Genomic DNA, 16,894 nt, shown 5'->3' on the forward strand with positions numbered 1-16,894 from the left:
CCGGGGCTTCCTGAAAGTCTCACCTGGACTCCCTTCTTTTGGCTGAGCTGTTTTATCTCCCCCCCTCCCACCCGAGCCCAAATATCCTTCCCTGTGAAATGTGTCTTATTAGATGGCACCTCCGCGGTGGATGTGGGGAGAATCAAGCGAGTCCACGCACAAATGCTCAAAGGGCATGCAGAGCCCCGGGAGAGGTCACTTTGCAGCCACTGTTTGTCACAAGGGTCACATCGGCCTGCAGGGCTGTACCTTGCGGCCTCTTGCACCGCCCCACAGTTGTGACTTCCTCCAGGGGTCTGCGGATCCCATTCAACATGTGTCCACAAGTGTCACAGCTAGGGGGACAAGTTATTTGAACTTCAGACAAGTGAGTGCATATGACATACGTGGCTTGACATGTGCTGTGTCACTGCGTGATGTCCCTCGTTGGGACAAGTGTGTGTGTGTGTGTGTGTGTGTGTGTGTGTGCGCGCGCGCGCGCGCACATATGAGTGTGTGTGTGTGTGCATGTGCGTGCGTGTGTGTGTGTGTGTGTGCGCATATGAGTGTGTGTGTGTGTGTGCATGTGCGTGCGTGTGTGTGTGTGTGAGTGCGCGTGCGTGGATGTGCTCATGAGGCTCTCCTCCCTGTGTAGGCTGGCTGGGGCTAAGTCAAACAGTCCCGCATCAAATGGCTACAGGGTTCTCATTCTGAGTCAGACTGGTGGACCCGAAGCCAGAGAGGATGTGGGGCAGCGTGAAGGGACACAGAGCAAGGCTACCATGGTTCCAGGAAGACAGGACCTTGACTGTCATAGAGGTTGGGGACGAGGACAGTGGCATGCAGGCCTGCGGAGGGGGCCACCAGCCTGCTTGCCGGCTATGAGATGGGGGCCAGTGGGGTGGGTGGGCGGGAGTGCTAGTGCCTTCTCACTGAGAGCGTCATGGTTTGATGGCATCTGTCTCCCTGGAGGACCGGAAGATGCATGCCCCTGCGAGGTGGCATTTTAGTAGGGACACACACGCACTCACACAGACACAAACATACACACACACACACACACACACACACACTTGTCCCAATGAGGGGCCTCCATGCAGTGACAGAGCACATGTCCATCTCTGGGGAGAGGGGGCCAGGGAATCCAATTGGCAAAGATCTTTGGGTGTGCTGGGACAGAGGCTGCTCAGAGGAAAACCAGCATGCAGGGATGAAGGGAGTGAGGCACCTTGAGTTAGACTTAGCCTCTTGTCCCTGAGGACTCGGCCCACAGTGCCTTGCTGGGCTTGCGCGCACACACACACACACACACACACACACACACACACACACACACGCTTCCTCCCCTGAGCAACTCCTACCTGCACTGAGGACCTGACGGCACTGGTCCAGTGTGCGTTCCTTGTTTCTTTAGAATCCTATCCCAGCCCCCGCACAGTCGGCCCAGTGAGGGTCCACATCCTTTTACCCCCCCCCCCCCCTGGGATCCTGAACAGGATGCCTGGACAGAGGTCTTGCTCAGAGTGCCGCCATCTGAACACACAGGGACCATAGTAAAACCAGGCCCACATCCCAGCTGGAGGGGGAAGGGAACCCGCCAGAGAAGTAGAGGGTGGCGGGCAGGGCCTGCTGACCTGCAGGAGCATGAGGGGCTACGAGGGATACGAGGGGGGGGAGCAGCACAGCCAGCTGCAGACAATGGGGTGCCGGGCAGAGCTCCAAAGCCTCTGGACCAGGCAGGACTCTGCTCCTCACCCCTGCTTCAGGGCCCAGGGCACAAGGGGCAGGAGCCTGCCCTGGGCACACTGGCAGTATCTCAGCGATTTCTGGGAGTCACTTCTCCCCCGAGCCTGCCTGGCCAGGACCAAATGGCTCAGGTCTGGGGGAGGCCGGAGGGCAGCCCAGCCCGGGGGAGGTGGAGGAGGCGATGTCAAGGCCAAGGTGGGGACCACAGTCCATAGGGAGACACGAAGACCCTTGTGGCAGCCATCATTTATTGCAGGGGAAGCAGAGACCTGGGCAGGACCCCGGTCGGACAACACAGAGACAGAGAGGCCCTTAGCCACGGAGACCCAGGAGGGGTGCAGGGACCAGAGGCTTGCCTGAGGGGCAAGGGAAGGGAGGAGCGTCCTGTGCGTGGGTGCGACTGCAGGCCCTGGGGGCCCATGAACACTGGCCAGAGGGAGGTCAGCGCCAGGGCTCAGGGCAGGGTTGGTCTCGGAGCACCGGCCCGCAGACAGCGACAGCGGGGTCACCAACAGCCGGGGGCACTGGGGAAGGGTCCGGGGGGCGTGGGGGTGGGGGCTCCGCAGCTCTCTGCCCGCTTGCAGAGCCGTCCCGCGCCCACCGCTCATCTGGAGGCCTTCTTGGTCGCGCAGCTGGGGCCCGAGGTCTTGGCCAGCGGGTCCTTGAACTCGCTGCTGCCACAGCTGCCTTTGGTCTTCACTTCCGCCACTGCTGCTGCCGGTTTGTAGCTGTAGGTGCTGGAGGCGCCGAAGCCCACGCTGAAGCCAGCCCCTGCCGGCCCGGCGTTGGTGTTGCTGATGACGGCTGCGGTAGAGACAGGAGGCCCAGCCCCGTCAGCCCGTCCGGGGGCTCCTGGCCCCTCCTCAAATCTCTCCCGCGTCGGGACCTCACTGGTGCATAGACTCTGCTCTGCAGTTTCCCCTTACAAGGGGCTTGGTGCCTGCTCTGAGCATCTCTCAAGTGCTGGCCCAGGGCCCTGTGCTTTACATCGATCTAGCCCACAAGCCGTAGCAAGTTGGTGATAACCTTCACCTCCTCCAGGGTAGCACTTCCCTGCACCCATCACGAGTATTCACATCAGAGAAGAGGGCTTTTCAGCCTTTTCAGTCCTTACCTTACACCCCCCCCCCCAACCCCTGCATTCTAGGGCCCTGATTTTGGTCCCGTCTTTACAGAAATAGAGAAATTGATCTCAGTTGTTACAGCATATCAACCTGAGCCCTTCACCCTTCCTGGGCTCTCGCCTGCCCTTCCCGTTGGTCCGGGACATATTCCTCTCTCAACCCCTTGGTGACCGAAGCCAGTCTCCTCTTGGTGTCCCTGAGCCTCCCCTGAATGCACTCTAGGATTATTCCAGGATTCTGACTTCTCAGAGTCCTGGGGTCAGAGGGTCTGAGATGTCTGGGAGGCAGCCAAGGGCTGCAGATACTCACAGATGCTCACGGAGTTGGGGTATTCACCAGACATCCTGCAAGGGGGAGACAGCGGATGAGCCCTCCGTAAGCCACTACTCCTCACGGGGGTGTCCAACCCTCTTCTCTCCCCGTGTCCCAGCTTCTTCTCCAGAGACGCGCCCCCTTCAACCCTGTCCTGGCTCCCCACTCCCAACCCCCATCAGCCCAAGCAGGCACTCTCCAAAGCCAGGGGTGAGCGATCTGCTTCAAAGACTCAGTTCCCATCAAAGTGGGGTGGGTGTTGTCTGGTGTGTGGGATAATGGCCTTCGCTGCCCCAAGTTATGCCCTTGTCTGTGGGCATTAAAAGCATGAGCTCACTTCCTCCCTGGCTCGGAACCTCACCTGAACTCAGATGACTCCTGGCGGTCACTCATGCCCCCCACCCCACCCCAACCTAAGGTGCCACCACCCCTGGCACTGCTGTTTCTCAGCACATCCGTTGCCTGGCTTCCTCTCCTCCAGCTCTAAGACACTCACCCTCCATTACTCCCTCTCCTCTAAGTTGGGCCTTTGCTCCTGCACCCCGCCAGAACTACTCTCTCAGAAGGACCCCAGCAGAGACAAATCATCTGTCTTGGGGACAAACGCAGACAGATGCCTGCGCCCCTCACCGGCACTCCTCGCCCTCCAGCAGCTTGCGGTAGGTGGCGATCTCCATGTCCAGGGCCAGCTTGGTGCTCATCAGCTCCTGGTACTCGCGCAGCATCCGGGCCAGCTCCTCCTTGGCCTGCTGCAGGGCGCCCTCCAGCTCGTCCAGCTTGGCCCGGGCGTCCTTGAGGGCACAGTCACCGCGCTGCTCCGCGTCGGCAATGGCCGTCTCCAGGTTGGAGCACTGAAGGCGGGAAAGGATTCCTCACCCTGAGCCAGTCCTGGAATCTGCTCAGGGCATCTGCCCCTGCAGCACTGCCAGCGGTGACTGTCCCCCCTGACTCCTGTGCTGGATCACCCCAGCAAGGGGGGGGCAGTCAAGGGGAAGGACACGTGGGCCCACTGTCGTCACCTCTAAAAGTTTATTGCCAACCCTGAGAAAGCCTTTATTTTGTGTAATCCTGTACAATATTTTTTTAAATGGGAACTAGTAGCTGTTAACGAAACTCCTGCCCCATGAGTGTCTGGCTCTAGAGCTGCAGAGACCCAGCTCACTCTGGCAGATGGAAGCAGACCCATGCAGGAGGGCCCTCAGTGGGCACCGGGCACAGCCACGCGGCTTTCCTGAGCCCCTTCCCTCAGCGTGTGTCCAGGCTAAGGTCCAGGGGCTCTAGGTATCTGGTGCCTGTTCCTGGTGTGTCCCTTAGGTTTGGAGATAAGTTGGCTCCAATTCAACAGGAACCGCTGCTCCCAGGCAAGACGGACCACTGTCTGGCTGGCACCACCCTCCTCCCTCAGCAGGGTTGGATTTGGTGGGGGCGCGATGGCTGGCTGTCTCCATGGAGACCACGAGGTTCCCTTCCTCGATCGAACCCACCTGCTTCTTCACATTCCCTATCTCGGAACGGATCCGCTGGATCAGCCGGTTGATCTCAGAGATCTCAGCCCGGGTGAGCTTGAGGTCGTCACCATGCCGGCCGGCTGTGAGCTGCAGCTCCTGGATCTGTGGGTGACAAGGAGGGTAGGGAGCACAGAACCTGAGCGGGGCCCTGTGGGGTGTCCCAGGAATGGTAAGAGGGCCCTGGGCCTCCTCCTGGTTCTCAGTGTTTGAGAGGCACAGGCAGAACCCAGAGCTAGCGAGGAGAATGTTTTCCTTCTACAGAGCCCCCACACCTCACCAGTTTCACAGGACCCTGTTGTCTAGAGTGAGACCCCAGGAGAGTCTGAGTGTCTGTTTTCACTGTGACAAAATTGGAGACAAGACTAAAAACCAGGATTACCCAGAAAAATTTGTGTGTGTGTATGTGTGTATGTGTGTGTGTGTGTGTGTGTATGTTGTGGGGTCATGATTGGGGTTATGGGTGAGGCCTTGCTACAGAGCCCTGGCAGGGGACAGGGGGGACAGGGCCCCATGGAAGCCCCTCACATGGTTCAAATGATGGTGGCCAGTCCTGGACCCCCAGAGGCAGTTCCACAAGGCATGCTTGGGGAAGAGGGGGTGGTCAGGTCTCGGCACCCGTGTTCCCTGCCCACCTTGGTCTGGTACAGTGCCTCGGCCTCGGCCTTGCTCTTCAGGGCGATGTCCTCGTACTGGGCGCGCACCTCAGCGATGATGCTGTCCAGGTCCAGGTCCCGGTTGTTGTCCATGGACAGGACCACAGACGTGTCGCTGATGTGGGACTGGAGCTGAGCGATCTCCTGGGGACATTTTGGGGAGCGGAGCCAGTGAGAAGGGGTCCATGCAGACTCCTTTTCTCCTGGTCCCACCAACAGGTCTCCAGCTCTCCTACTTCTGCCCTGCCATGGGGGTCCCAGGCTGCCTGCAGCAGCAGTGACCGGTCCTATCTTCTCCCGTGCACCCACGGCTCATCGCCTGCGGTTCCCCTTCTGGACAGGCTTCTTCTCTTGCTCCCACGTCCTCCTCACAGCCCCTTGACTGCTAGCACACTGTGGGCCAGCGACCAGCTTCCTACTGTGCTGAGGGGCATCCAGCTCTGGACCCCCTCGGCCCAAACCATTGCCCTCCTTGGGCTGAGAGTCCCACAGGCGTTGCCGACCATGCTCCCGAGACAGCCGCGAGCTTCTCACCTCGTCATAGAGGTACTTGGAGAACTTGATCTCGTCCGCCAAGGAGTCCACCTTGGCCTGGAGCTCCACCTTGTTCATGTAGGCCGCGTCCACGTCCTGGGGACACAGAAAGAAGAGGGACAGCTGCCCTGTCTCCACACTCCCTCATTGCACAGCAGACGCACAGCAGTCCCCACTGTGGTCCCATGTCCCACAGGAGGGCTCCAGTCCGAGAGCAGATCAAGTCAGCATTCACGTGAGGGCTACTTCGGGGGCGCAGAAGTGACGCTGGCCGGCCAGGGAGCAGCACATGTCCCAGGTTGGACTGAAAGACGAGCACTGGGATCTTCAACTCTCAGGTGTCTGAGTGACCCATGGGGGACTCCCAACCCCCAGACATCACAGAGCGGGTGTCCCGGAACCCACCACCTTCCTCCAGCCCCCCTCACCTTCTTGAGCACCACAAACTCATTCTCAGCAGCTGTACGTCTGTTGATCTCCACCTCGTACCTGTGGGAGAGACGGGACAGCATGTCCATGGGGCTGGTTCTGTTCTGCCAATGCTCCCTGGGTAGTTTTTGGTCACTTCCCATGCCAAGAGCTGCCTGACAGGGGCCTATAGCTGGGGCCGGCACCCCGTGGGCACACACAGCCCTCCTGACAGATCATAGCAGGACACATGGAATAGACACATGGCTGCTCACAGCATGTGCTGCCTCCTGCACCCATCTGAACATGCCCTTGGAGCAGAGAGTCCCTGGGCCACCCCTTTGCCATCACCTCCTCCATCACAGCACAGAGCCTCTACCACCTGGGACACTGGTGAGGGGCATTTGTCTAGGGTACAAACACTTCCTATGCACTGAACAAAATCCATTCCTGCCTGCAGACTGTTAACATTGCACCCTACTTCTTATACAAATTTTGGATCCAGGTGAAGTACAAGGCCTCGGAAAGAGGGTGTGTGTGTGTGTGTGTGTGTGTGTGTGTGTGTGTGTGTGTGTGTGTTAGAGGCAGGGCTGAGGTGTTACCACAGAGTTTGCACAAATGAAGATAGTAAATGTTTTAAGGCTGCATTATTCCATCCCTTCCTATGCCAAAGAGCTGATTTAGGGATGTTTGTATAAAGGACCATTGGTAACACATAGGTAATGCTAGAAAATGCCTTTTTTACGTTTCATTTAGTTTAACACAAGCAACTCTTGGGAGCTTTTTCTTTCTTTCTTTCTTTCATCCATCACTGACTTTTCCACACAAGTGCACAAACACACACACACACACACACACACACACACACACACAGAACTCAGGCCCTGTTGAGTGTCTGAAATAGTAAGGGTTAGTGAAATGGGTTATTTAAAATAAGACTGGAAGATATTTCCAAAGCTTTCAGATTTTTCTCCTAAACTGCACAAAAAATACTTAAAACAGTCTTAAAAATTATCTCAGATTCTATGTATTCAAAGGTAATTGAAATCTTTTATCTAAAATTATATTATAGCTTTTATTACTAACAATCTCCCTCACGTAAAATGTTCAGTCTTACCTTCCAATGAACAGAAATAAAAGCGAAGATGCAAATTACAAACCAGTGAATTTTTAATCATTTATCTTTCTATCTAACAAATACACGAAAAGCTTAATCATGATGATTATCAAAATCGACATTCATTTGTTACAAATAGCTTTTTAAATAAATACAACTTCACTATTTATCTCTTCATAAATGAGTGATCACGATACCTTATAATGCATAATTCAAGTAATGTACTCTCCAAGATTTAATTCCTTAATTAATTGCAGAGTAAAATTTTATAGTAATCCCTAGAGAACATGCAGAGATTTTTATTTGAATTTAGAAATGAAGTCAGGCTTTCTGAACAATGAAATCTCATTTCTCTAATTTTACAATGAAAGCTGACTTTTCCAATGAAAATATATGGTCAATATTTTCTATAAAATAAATCTGCTCTAAAATTGTGAAAACATTTATTTATGTACATTTATTAAAATGTTGGGAGAGGGACCATAATTTTTAAGAAGTTGCCCCGTTCCCAGTGCTGTCTAGTCTACTGAATTAAACTCAATGTCTGAAGCAAGAGAACAGCGTCTAAACAGTCATTTGATTCATCTGGGGAAAGCTATTTTGCAAACTTCCCACAAATCTGAAAGGTAAATGATTTTACTGACTAGAAAACAAATCCCGGTTTTGCAAGTCACACGACAACTTTTGAATTTTGCTTTCAACAAAGAAAAAGATAGAAACTGAGTTGTCAGCACAAAATCTGTTAGATCCTTAGCAATAAATTATGACTCTGACATGCAATCTTTCATCTAAGAAATAATGTCAAATGCGGGGTACTTCAGAGGCATCTGGGATAAGTCAGTGAACAAAGAAAAAAATTCCTTCATGGATCAGAGAGAAACACATGATTAAAAAGTGAATTACACAGAACATGAGGAAAGGTCTATGAAAGGAAGAAAATGCATAAAATCTGGACAGAACCCAAAGAACTGAGTGATACTGCCCTCGCAAAACTCCTCTCAGTAAAATCTCTGCACATGCTCTAATGAGCATGAAATACACAGAGGACTACACTCAGTTACTGACATGGAAAACTGATCTGCCTCTCCAATTCATTAAGAAAGGTATTTCTAAATACATTTTCACATTTAATGATTGGACAAAACGGTAACCCATATTTTACACAGTTCAAAACAAATACCTAACATTATAAAACTTAGACTCAGGGGCCATAACAATATTATAGCAGGTAGGGTGCTTGCCTTGACCCAAGTTTTGATTCCCGGAATCCTTATGGTATCCTGAGTCCTGCTAGGCATGGTCCTTGAGCATAGTGCAAGGAGTAAGCTCTGAGAAGTGCCAGGGGTGACCCAAAAACAAACAAACAAAACAATGAAAAGAAAAGAAGGAACAAAGGAAGAAAAAAGGAAGGAAAGAAAAACGGAAGGAAGGAAGGAAGGAAGGAAGGAAGGAAGGAGGGAGGGAGGGAGGGAGGGAGGGAAGGAGGGAGGGAGGGAGGGAAGGAAGGAAGGAGGAAGAAAGAAAAAATGGAAGGAAGGAAGGAAGGAAGCAAGCAAGGAGAAAGAAAAAGCAGAAGGAAGGAAGGAAGGAAGGAAGGAAGGAAGGAAGGAAGGAAGGAGGAAGGAAGGAGAGAGGAAGGGAGGGAGGGAGGGAGGGAGGGAGGGAAGGAAGGAAGGAAGGAAGGGAGGGAGGGAGGGAGGGAGGGAGGGAGGGAGGAGGGAGGGAGGGAGGGAGGGAGAAAGGGAGGGAGGGAGGGAGAAAGGGAGGGAGGGAGGGAGGGAAGGAAGGAAGGAGGAAGAAAAAACGGAAGGAAGGAAGGAAGGAAGGAAGGAAGGAAGGAAGGAGAGAGGAAGGGAGGGAGGGAGGGAAGGAAGGAAGGGAGGGAGGGAAGGAGGGAGGGAAAAGGAAGGAAGGAAGGAAGGAAGGAAGGAAGGAAGGAAGGAAGGAAGGAAGGAAGACTTAGACTCACAAGAAGCAAACTCCCTGAAACTTTCAAATTTAGAACTCTGCACTTTTATACAGATTAGGGGGATCCATGTACCAATATAGGCATTAGATACATCACACTGGGACAAAATTAAGTGGAGAAAGTAGCATGGAAATTAGGATTCCAGTGAAGAAATGATCAAGACCAAATTTACAGCCTTAAAGCAGAATGTATTTGTTTCCTTTTAGGATAAACGGTGGCAGCTAATCAACAGCTAGGATACGTAGACTGGATAGATGCATCATGTGACATAGGACTCAAGCTGGCATATCTAAACAATTTAATTTGATATGCCTGTTACAAGTTGTTATTTTTGTTGTTGTTGTTGTTTGTTCTGTTTTTTGCTTTTTGGGTCACACCCAACAATACTCAGCGGCTACTCCTGGCTCTACAATCAGGAATCACTTCTGGCGGTGGTCAGGGGACAATATGAGATGCTGGGGACTGAACCCAGGTTGGCTGCATGCAAGGCAAACGCCCTACCTGCTGTACTATCACTCTGGCCCCCGGTTACAAGTTTGAATGGTAAGATACATCATATACTTGAAATTATTATCTTTGTAACTACTTAAATTTCATACAAATTTTCCTATATAATCGTACATTTTTATAAAATGGTGGGGTTGGGGGATGCTAGTGGGCAGTGCTAGCAGTGCTCAGGGATTATTCCTGACTCTGCTCAGGGATCACTCCTGGCAGTGCTCAGGGAACCATACCTGGTACTGGGGGTCACACCATGGTTGTCCACATGCAAGGCAAGCCCTTTAACCACTGTGCTATCTCTCCAGTCCCTCTGTTATTCTTTCTATTTGAGATCTCTTTTAATTTGTGGGTTGTTTCAAATTATTTTGCGAGCACAGAGCCAGGAGGAAGACCTGAGCACCATTGGGTGTGGCCCAGAAACAGAACAAAAAAGTTATTTTAGATTGTCTGTGAGAAAAAAATCTTGACAATTACAGCCACAAAGCATGCTACTGTCCCACAGCCATTCCAAAGAACCTTTACTTTCCTAGAAAGTCCTGGACATTCAAGCACAAGAATGCTGGGATTATGGGGCTGGAGAGATGGTATGGTAGGTAGGGTGCTTGCCTTGCATGCAGTTGACCCATGTTCAACTCATGTGCCCCGCAAGGAGTGATTCTTTAGCACAGAGCCAGGAGTAACCTCTGAGCATCACCAGGTGTAGCCCCCCCAAAAAACAAACAAACAAACAAAAAAGAGTGCTGAAATTAGAATATCTTAGGCTATAGAAAAGAGAAGGACAAATAACTGCCGTGGGAGAGATTAATGATGAAATTAATTTCCAATTAATAATTCAGTCAGTATTTCTTCTCTTACTACATGCTAAACACTGCATGAAACTCTTCACACACACGATTTCATCTATTCCCCAAGGCAACGAAGAGGTAGATTGACTGTGACTCTCTCCCAGTATGGCAAATGAGTCATCCAGACAGAAAACAGTGAAGATGGAACCCAGATCCCAGACCCTTGACAGGAGGGATGTGGCATCTTCCACCTGCAGCATTTCTGCACTCAGAAGAGTTGTGAGACATTCCTGGCTAGCATTACCCTCTCAACAGCTGCTCAAAGCAGCCCGGGAGGGACCAGTACCTGGCATAATTATTAAATTTGTGTTTGATTTGCATAAATATTAAAGCTAAAGTTCACAGAGGCTCGGGACCTGTTGGACTAGCAAGTGGAGATTCTAGATCACCTTCTAGAAGATGACCTGTGGCCACTTCTTTATTACCAGGGTCCTGCTCAAATTTCTACTGGATTCCATCTGCTATTTATTTAGTTATCCCCCATTTTAATCCATGTTGAATATTCATTCCCATGCACTGGGCAATCTCTGAGAGAAACAGAATCCTGGCACCAGAGTCATGTGCTTTCAGAGGGACGTGGTCCAGACCCTGGGAGCAGGGGATGTTAAGAGTGGGACACACAGAGAGACTGAACATGGTGCAAGAGAAATCGCTCACCCTGACCATCTCTACTGCTCCATCAAGGCTTTCTCCCTAGGATTCCTTGGAGTTCCTGGCACCTGGAAACAAGCTTCCAAAACACAGCAGCTCACTAGTTTAAACGTTCTCTTCCCTCCTTGCTGGCTCTACCCACGAGAGAAAGGATGGTTGGTCCCAAGCCTAATCTCCAGGACTCTCTATCAAGGGGATCCAGCAGCAGCAGGGAAATGCCTCGACAGGATAGAGGGCTTGAAAACGGATTTCAGCTTAGCTTCAAGATCTGTTGTGGGAGGAAGTGTGCAGGCTTTCTTGCTCTCAAATAGAAAATCTCACTCAGGAGCCATCAGATTCTTTGTGTTTATCTATGGGGCTTCAAGGAGAGTCTCCCCATCCCGTACCCTGCCTCTCTCTGTTCCTTCATTTCCAGGGTGAAAGATGAAGCACTTGGAGCACCCTTTGGGGTTGATCTTCCGTTATCCTGAGCCTCATGAGAGGCTCATGGCAGTTGTGTGGGCAAATGAACTAGAACATTCTCAAGAGCAAACACAGGTGAGGTGTGATCTCAGGGGCGGCTTCTCGGCCCCACCACTCACCTCTTCTTGGACTCCTCCACCAGATCCTGCATGTTCCTCAGCTCCGAGTCCAGCCTCACCCTGTCTCCCGACAGTGCCTCGAGCTGCTTCCGCAGGGTGCTGATGTAGCCCTCAAAAAAGGGTTCCAGGTTTTTCTTGCAGTTGTTGAGTTCCAGCTGTTGCAGAAGGTTCCACTTGGTTTCCAGCACCTGGTTCTGCTGCTCCAGGAAGCGCACCTGGAAGACAAAGGTGGCCCTAGCCCAGAATCTCTCCACGGGCGCCTCTCCTGAGTAGGGAGAGGACCCCAGAGCTGAGAGGCGGTCATCCTGGGAGAGGGTCAGGACAGGAAAGACCCAGGTGGACTCAGCTATGTATACATACTCAACTATATGTCCAGGTCAAGAGAAAAGAGGGGGAGATGGGTTGGGGTGCAGCTCTGACGGTGCCATGAGCTCTCACTGGATGAAGGGCACTTCTTTTGCTACAACTGTTGATGTTTTTAGAGAGAAGGAAGTGGGAGGCAGGGGAGGAATGGGGATGGAGATTGGTCCTGGAGTTACACCCCTGCTTAGTGCACACTTTCTCACATGCTTTTACTATGCACGTCTGTGCCTCAGTTTCCAAAGCAGACTATCACATACATCTTCACAAGCTTCCTTTGGCTAAGCAACCAAAGACATCACATTTAGGAACTAGATCACTGCAAACTCTGTGGCGACTCGACAGTGTTTTCCTTTTCACAGTTGTGAGAAAGACCAGGGCTAGAGTGATGGTGCGTAAGGTAGGGTGCTTGCCTTGCATGCCACCTACCCAGGTTCGATCCCTGGCACCTTAGATGGTCCCCTGAGCACCACCGAGAGTAATTCCAGGAGTAAACCCTGAGTATCAAAAGTGAACAGGGAGGAAGGGGGAGAAAAGGAGAGTGAGAGTGAAAGAGAATGACAGAGAGAGAGAGAGAGAGAGAGAGAGAGATTGGGAAAGACCAGATTGGGAGGGAGAAGGCATCCTTTTCTTCTGGGATCAGAATTGTGCTACCATCCCTGCCCCTCCCCATCCCACCCCTCACATTGCCTGCCCGAGCACAGTGCTGTCTGTCTACCACCATATCTCAACCTCCCTCATCTCCATTCCTTATCTTCACGGCAGAATGATCAGAGTCGTGGGCTGTGGGTTGCTAAATGAGAACCACCAGGTACCAAGGGAGGCATATGGTCTGTGTTCCCTGTCACTCAGGATCCAGCCCCTTGGCCCCTCTGCCAGGCAGAGACCAGAAAGGTGCGCTTCTGATCTCCTTCCTGTTTATGGGGTCACAACCTCCAACTCCAACATCTGGGTGGTTCCCACACCGGCATGATCCCCAAGCTCTCCCTCCGAATCTTCCTCCTGCAGGCGATGGCTCAGGGCTCTGGTCCTTTTCTCTGTCCTCCTCAAATACGCTCCTGAGGAGCAACCCCATGCTGGTCCCTATCCTCCAACGCATTCCAGTTCATTCTTCCTCTCCTAAGAATCAGGCTCTATAACTCTCACTAGGTTACTCTCGGAGTTGGGTTACTCGGAGACCCCAGCCCCGAGTCTGATGAAAGAGCTGATTCCACACTGCCCTGTCCCTGATTTCCACGCGCTCCTTTGCAAGGATCTCAGTGTGCAGTGGAAGAAATTAAACTCCAATCAGGGAGCTGGAGCAACAGTACAGCAGCAAGTTCCCGGGGTTCGATCCCCGGCATTCCATATGGTCCCCCAGCACCTCCGGGAGTCATTCCTGAGTGCAGAGCCAGGAGTAACCCCTGAACATCACTGAGTGTGGCCCCAAACAAACAAAAAAAAAAAAAGAAGCAAGCAAACAAACAAAACGATCCCATCAGGGGGACTGCTCTTGTGCCAAGCACTTTAAAACACCTACCTCTGTCCAGCTCTCAGGGCGAGCCCTTCCTTGCCCACTTGACGGACGGGGAAGGGGCTCAGAGACGCCCAGCAGCCCAGGGGTCCACACAGCTGCCCCCGCGGCACGAGTACCACCCCGCCTGGTCCCCTCTGCGCGGAAAGGGGGACGCCCGGGACCCACCTTGTCGATGAAGGAGGCGAACTTGTTGTTCAGAGCCTTGATCTGCTCCCGCTCCTGGGCGCGCACCTTCTGGATCTCGGGGTCCAGCTCCATGTTGAGGGGGGCCAGGAGGCTCTTGTTGACGGTGACCTGGGGGATGCCGCCGGGCGGGCACACGGAGGGGCACGCGGGCCCCAGCCCGGCGCTGCCGAACACGGTGCCCACGAAGCCGGCCACGCGCCCGCCGCCGGCGCCCGCGCAGTGGCCCAGCGCGTAGGCGGCGCCGCGGCCAGCGCCCGCGCTCAGGGCCAGCCGGCGGCCGCCCCCCACGCCCCCCACGCTGAAGAGGCTGCGGCTGCCGAAGGCCGCGGTGCTCTTGACGCCGGCGCGGAAGGAGGCCGAGCTGCTGCTGACCCGGCCCGAGATCACCGCGGAGCAGCCGCTGAAGCCCAGGCGCTCCCCGCCGGGGTAGTGGTGCAACTGGCGGCTCATGCTGCGAGGACCGGGGGGCTGGCGCGGCGCAGGAGAGGGGCGCAGGCGGCTGTCCTGGCGCGGGAGAGGGGCGCAGAGTGGCTGTCCCGGCCCGCTCCGTCGCCCCTTAAATAGCCCGGCCCGGGGCCCGGCCGCCGGGAGCAGCCTAATTTGCAGGTCCGGGACGCCTCTTAGGCCACGCTGGGGCCCCTTGCGGTTCTGTTTTCGTAAATTACCATTCCCGACCGAGATTTTTGTCTCCTCCACCCTGAACTCGCCGTGAATCCCCCATAAAGTGGCCAGAACCCTGCATTTGCCTTGCTTCCCTCCTGCATTATAATAATTTGGCGACCTTATCTCCGCTCTCTGCTCTCCAATTACTGAGGTTATATCGCTGTCAGGATCTTCAATAGAAGCTGCCGGTGGGCCTGGGCTTGCTGGAAGGGGCAGCCAGGGGAGGGAGGGCAAGGGAAGGGTATTGGAGGGGGCGTGGGGGGCGAGGGGCAGGTGACCAGGCCGATCCGGCTCCAGGAGTGTACCAGCAAGGTCAAGAATATGCCAGAAAATAGTTTCCTGGTTGTTCCCCGCTGCTTTCCTGGGATAAAGAGGCTCTGTCCTTTTTCCAGAGCACAAACATTCGGAGGACACAGACTTGTGACCAGTCACTGGGGTCTTCCCCTTGCATCCGCACAGCAGCGAGAAGAACAAGGCCAATGAGGGGACTGTGGGGGTGGACGCGAAGTTCCCCCCGAAAAGCAGTTCTGGACTCAAACTGGGAGTCGGGATTCTAGTTTGGAAGGAGGGAAGGAGACTGGGGAGATGGAGGGTTAAGTCACTTGCCTTGCAAGGGGTCAATCCCAGTTCAAGCTCCAGTATTGCATGTGATGGTCCGAGACTCATCAGGAATAGCCCCTGAGCAATGCAGGTTGTATCCCAACCCTCCGCACCCCCCACAACACACCAACAACAAACTGGGGAGATGGCACAGAAATGCTTTAGGCAGATGCCTATCCCGGGGTTTTGTGGTATCCATCCAATCGAAGGAACTTCTAATCAAGACTTTGGCTGCCCTGATGACTCATTCTGTACGAAAATGTGAAGAACCAAGAAGACTCCTTTGATAGGCTAAAAGAAGGTTCTAGAATTTTATCCCATCTAAGCCCAGGAGCATCTTTCTTCAATCTAATCCATTTTCCTGCTTTCCAATCTGAGTCCCTTTCATTCTTCTCTCCCCTTAGAAGCATCCCTTTCTCATGCGCTCCTCTGGCCCCCAGGTGGGTCCTGTATTGTCACTGATTTCTCAGTCTGCCCATGGATGTCCTTGGAATACATTTCCTTTCTCCCATCAGATTGACCGGCCCCTCTGGCCTCACCCCCACGCTCAGCCCAGGCCTTGGCTCCTGCCCAGACAGTGAGGATGAAACTAGACCTTCAGTTATACCCTGGAGTCTGAGTGTCCCTTAGGTTTCGCGGGGGGGTGGCCCGAGGGTGACTGATGGACACAGTCTCCCCAGAACCAATCACAGAGCTTAATGACAACCATGCTGTTTACCCCACGGGGAACAGGGCCATGGGGACAGGGGTGAGTAATGGGGCTGGCGCCACCTCAGATGAACAGATAGAAGAGTCTGGGGTGTCCTGAGAGGGGCCCAAAGTGGACTTTCTGTGCTAAAAGATGGGGCTGCTGTCCACTCCCTCTGGAGAAGGAAGTCAATGATGGTCATTGAAGAAATTCAAGATTCTTTTCATTATTTCACAATATTGCTCCCTCTGTTCCATAATTGCTTCTCATTTTGTGACCCTGCACACACACAAGAAAAAATTCTTTAAATTCTGGCCTTTGAGGATAAAAATGGTCCCGAGTTTAAGTTGAAATGGGTGAGATTTGCATAAAGTAGACTTTCCAAGGGAAACTTTGAAGTTGTCCTTGTCTTTATTTTCTGAAAACGTTTGAAAAAGCCAAGCCACTGCTGCCAGGTGAGCAAGCAGGTAGAATGACCTTTCCTTATCTGCCCAGGAAGGGCTGACTAGCTAGGATGAATCAGGAATTCCTCAATCCCCAGGATCCCCTTTCTTCAGATGATGAGACAAGGTGACACACCAGGTCGCAAAGACATCAGCTGTGTGGTGTGTGGGCAGATCAAAAGGTGACAAAGGTCCCGCAGGAGGGGTTCTCATGGCCCCTGGTCTCTATCAGCAGCTTCCCTCATCTCAGGTCCATGGGTCAACACGGCCATCCACTCTGGGTGAGAGCAACCCCCGTACAGGCAAACTCGGCCAACGCTTCTCTCTTTGGAACCAGAGATCTACAGCCAAAGGAACCACTGTCAGCAGAGATGGCATACGTGTTGCTGATTAAACAGAATCTTTTGCCCTGGACTCTAGTGGCTAAGAAACCAACAGGCATCAGGTAGAAGGTGTGTTCCTGGAAGGATCCACGACAGGTTTTTAACTACGAAACTAAAGAGACACCTT

The 16,894-nt window shown here is 53.0% G+C and overlaps 1 protein-coding gene across 1 annotated transcript; it reads right to left on the reverse strand.

Moving 5' to 3' along the window:
• Nucleotides 1-2,301: 2,301 nt before the first annotated feature.
• LOC130029314 (keratin, type II cytoskeletal 72) lies at nucleotides 2,302-14,440 on the reverse strand. Its single transcript, XM_056120255.1, has 9 exons — nucleotides 13,970-14,440; nucleotides 11,929-12,143; nucleotides 6,285-6,345; nucleotides 5,857-5,952; nucleotides 5,302-5,466; nucleotides 4,646-4,771; nucleotides 3,792-4,012; nucleotides 3,159-3,193; nucleotides 2,302-2,529 (listed from the first exon to the last, which is right to left on the reverse strand). The coding sequence occupies exons 1-9, from the start codon at nucleotides 14,438-14,440 to the stop codon at nucleotides 2,330-2,332; spliced, it is 1,590 nt and encodes a 529-aa protein (XP_055976230.1). The 3' UTR covers nucleotides 2,302-2,329.
• Between the last annotated feature and the right edge of the window lie 2,454 nt (nucleotides 14,441-16,894).

This window comes from Sorex fumeus, unplaced genomic scaffold, assembly GCF_029834395.1.
Source record: "Sorex fumeus unplaced genomic scaffold, SorFum_2.1 ptg000042l, whole genome shotgun sequence".
Taxonomy (NCBI): domain Eukaryota; kingdom Metazoa; phylum Chordata; class Mammalia; order Eulipotyphla; family Soricidae; genus Sorex; species Sorex fumeus.

Coding starts and splice junctions, on each gene's coding strand:
- LOC130029314 (XM_056120255.1), bottom strand. CDS start 14,440: ATGAGCCGCCAGTTGCACCACTACCCCGGCGGGGAGCGCCTGGGCTTC. Junction 3,194..3,791: donor CTGGAGGGCGAGGAGTGCCG/GTGAGGGGCGCA, acceptor TCCCCCTTGCAG/GATGTCTGGTGAATACCCCA. Junction 2,530..3,158: donor CCCCAACTCCGTGAGCATCT/GTGAGTATCTGC, acceptor TCTCTACCGCAG/CCGTCATCAGCAACACCAAC.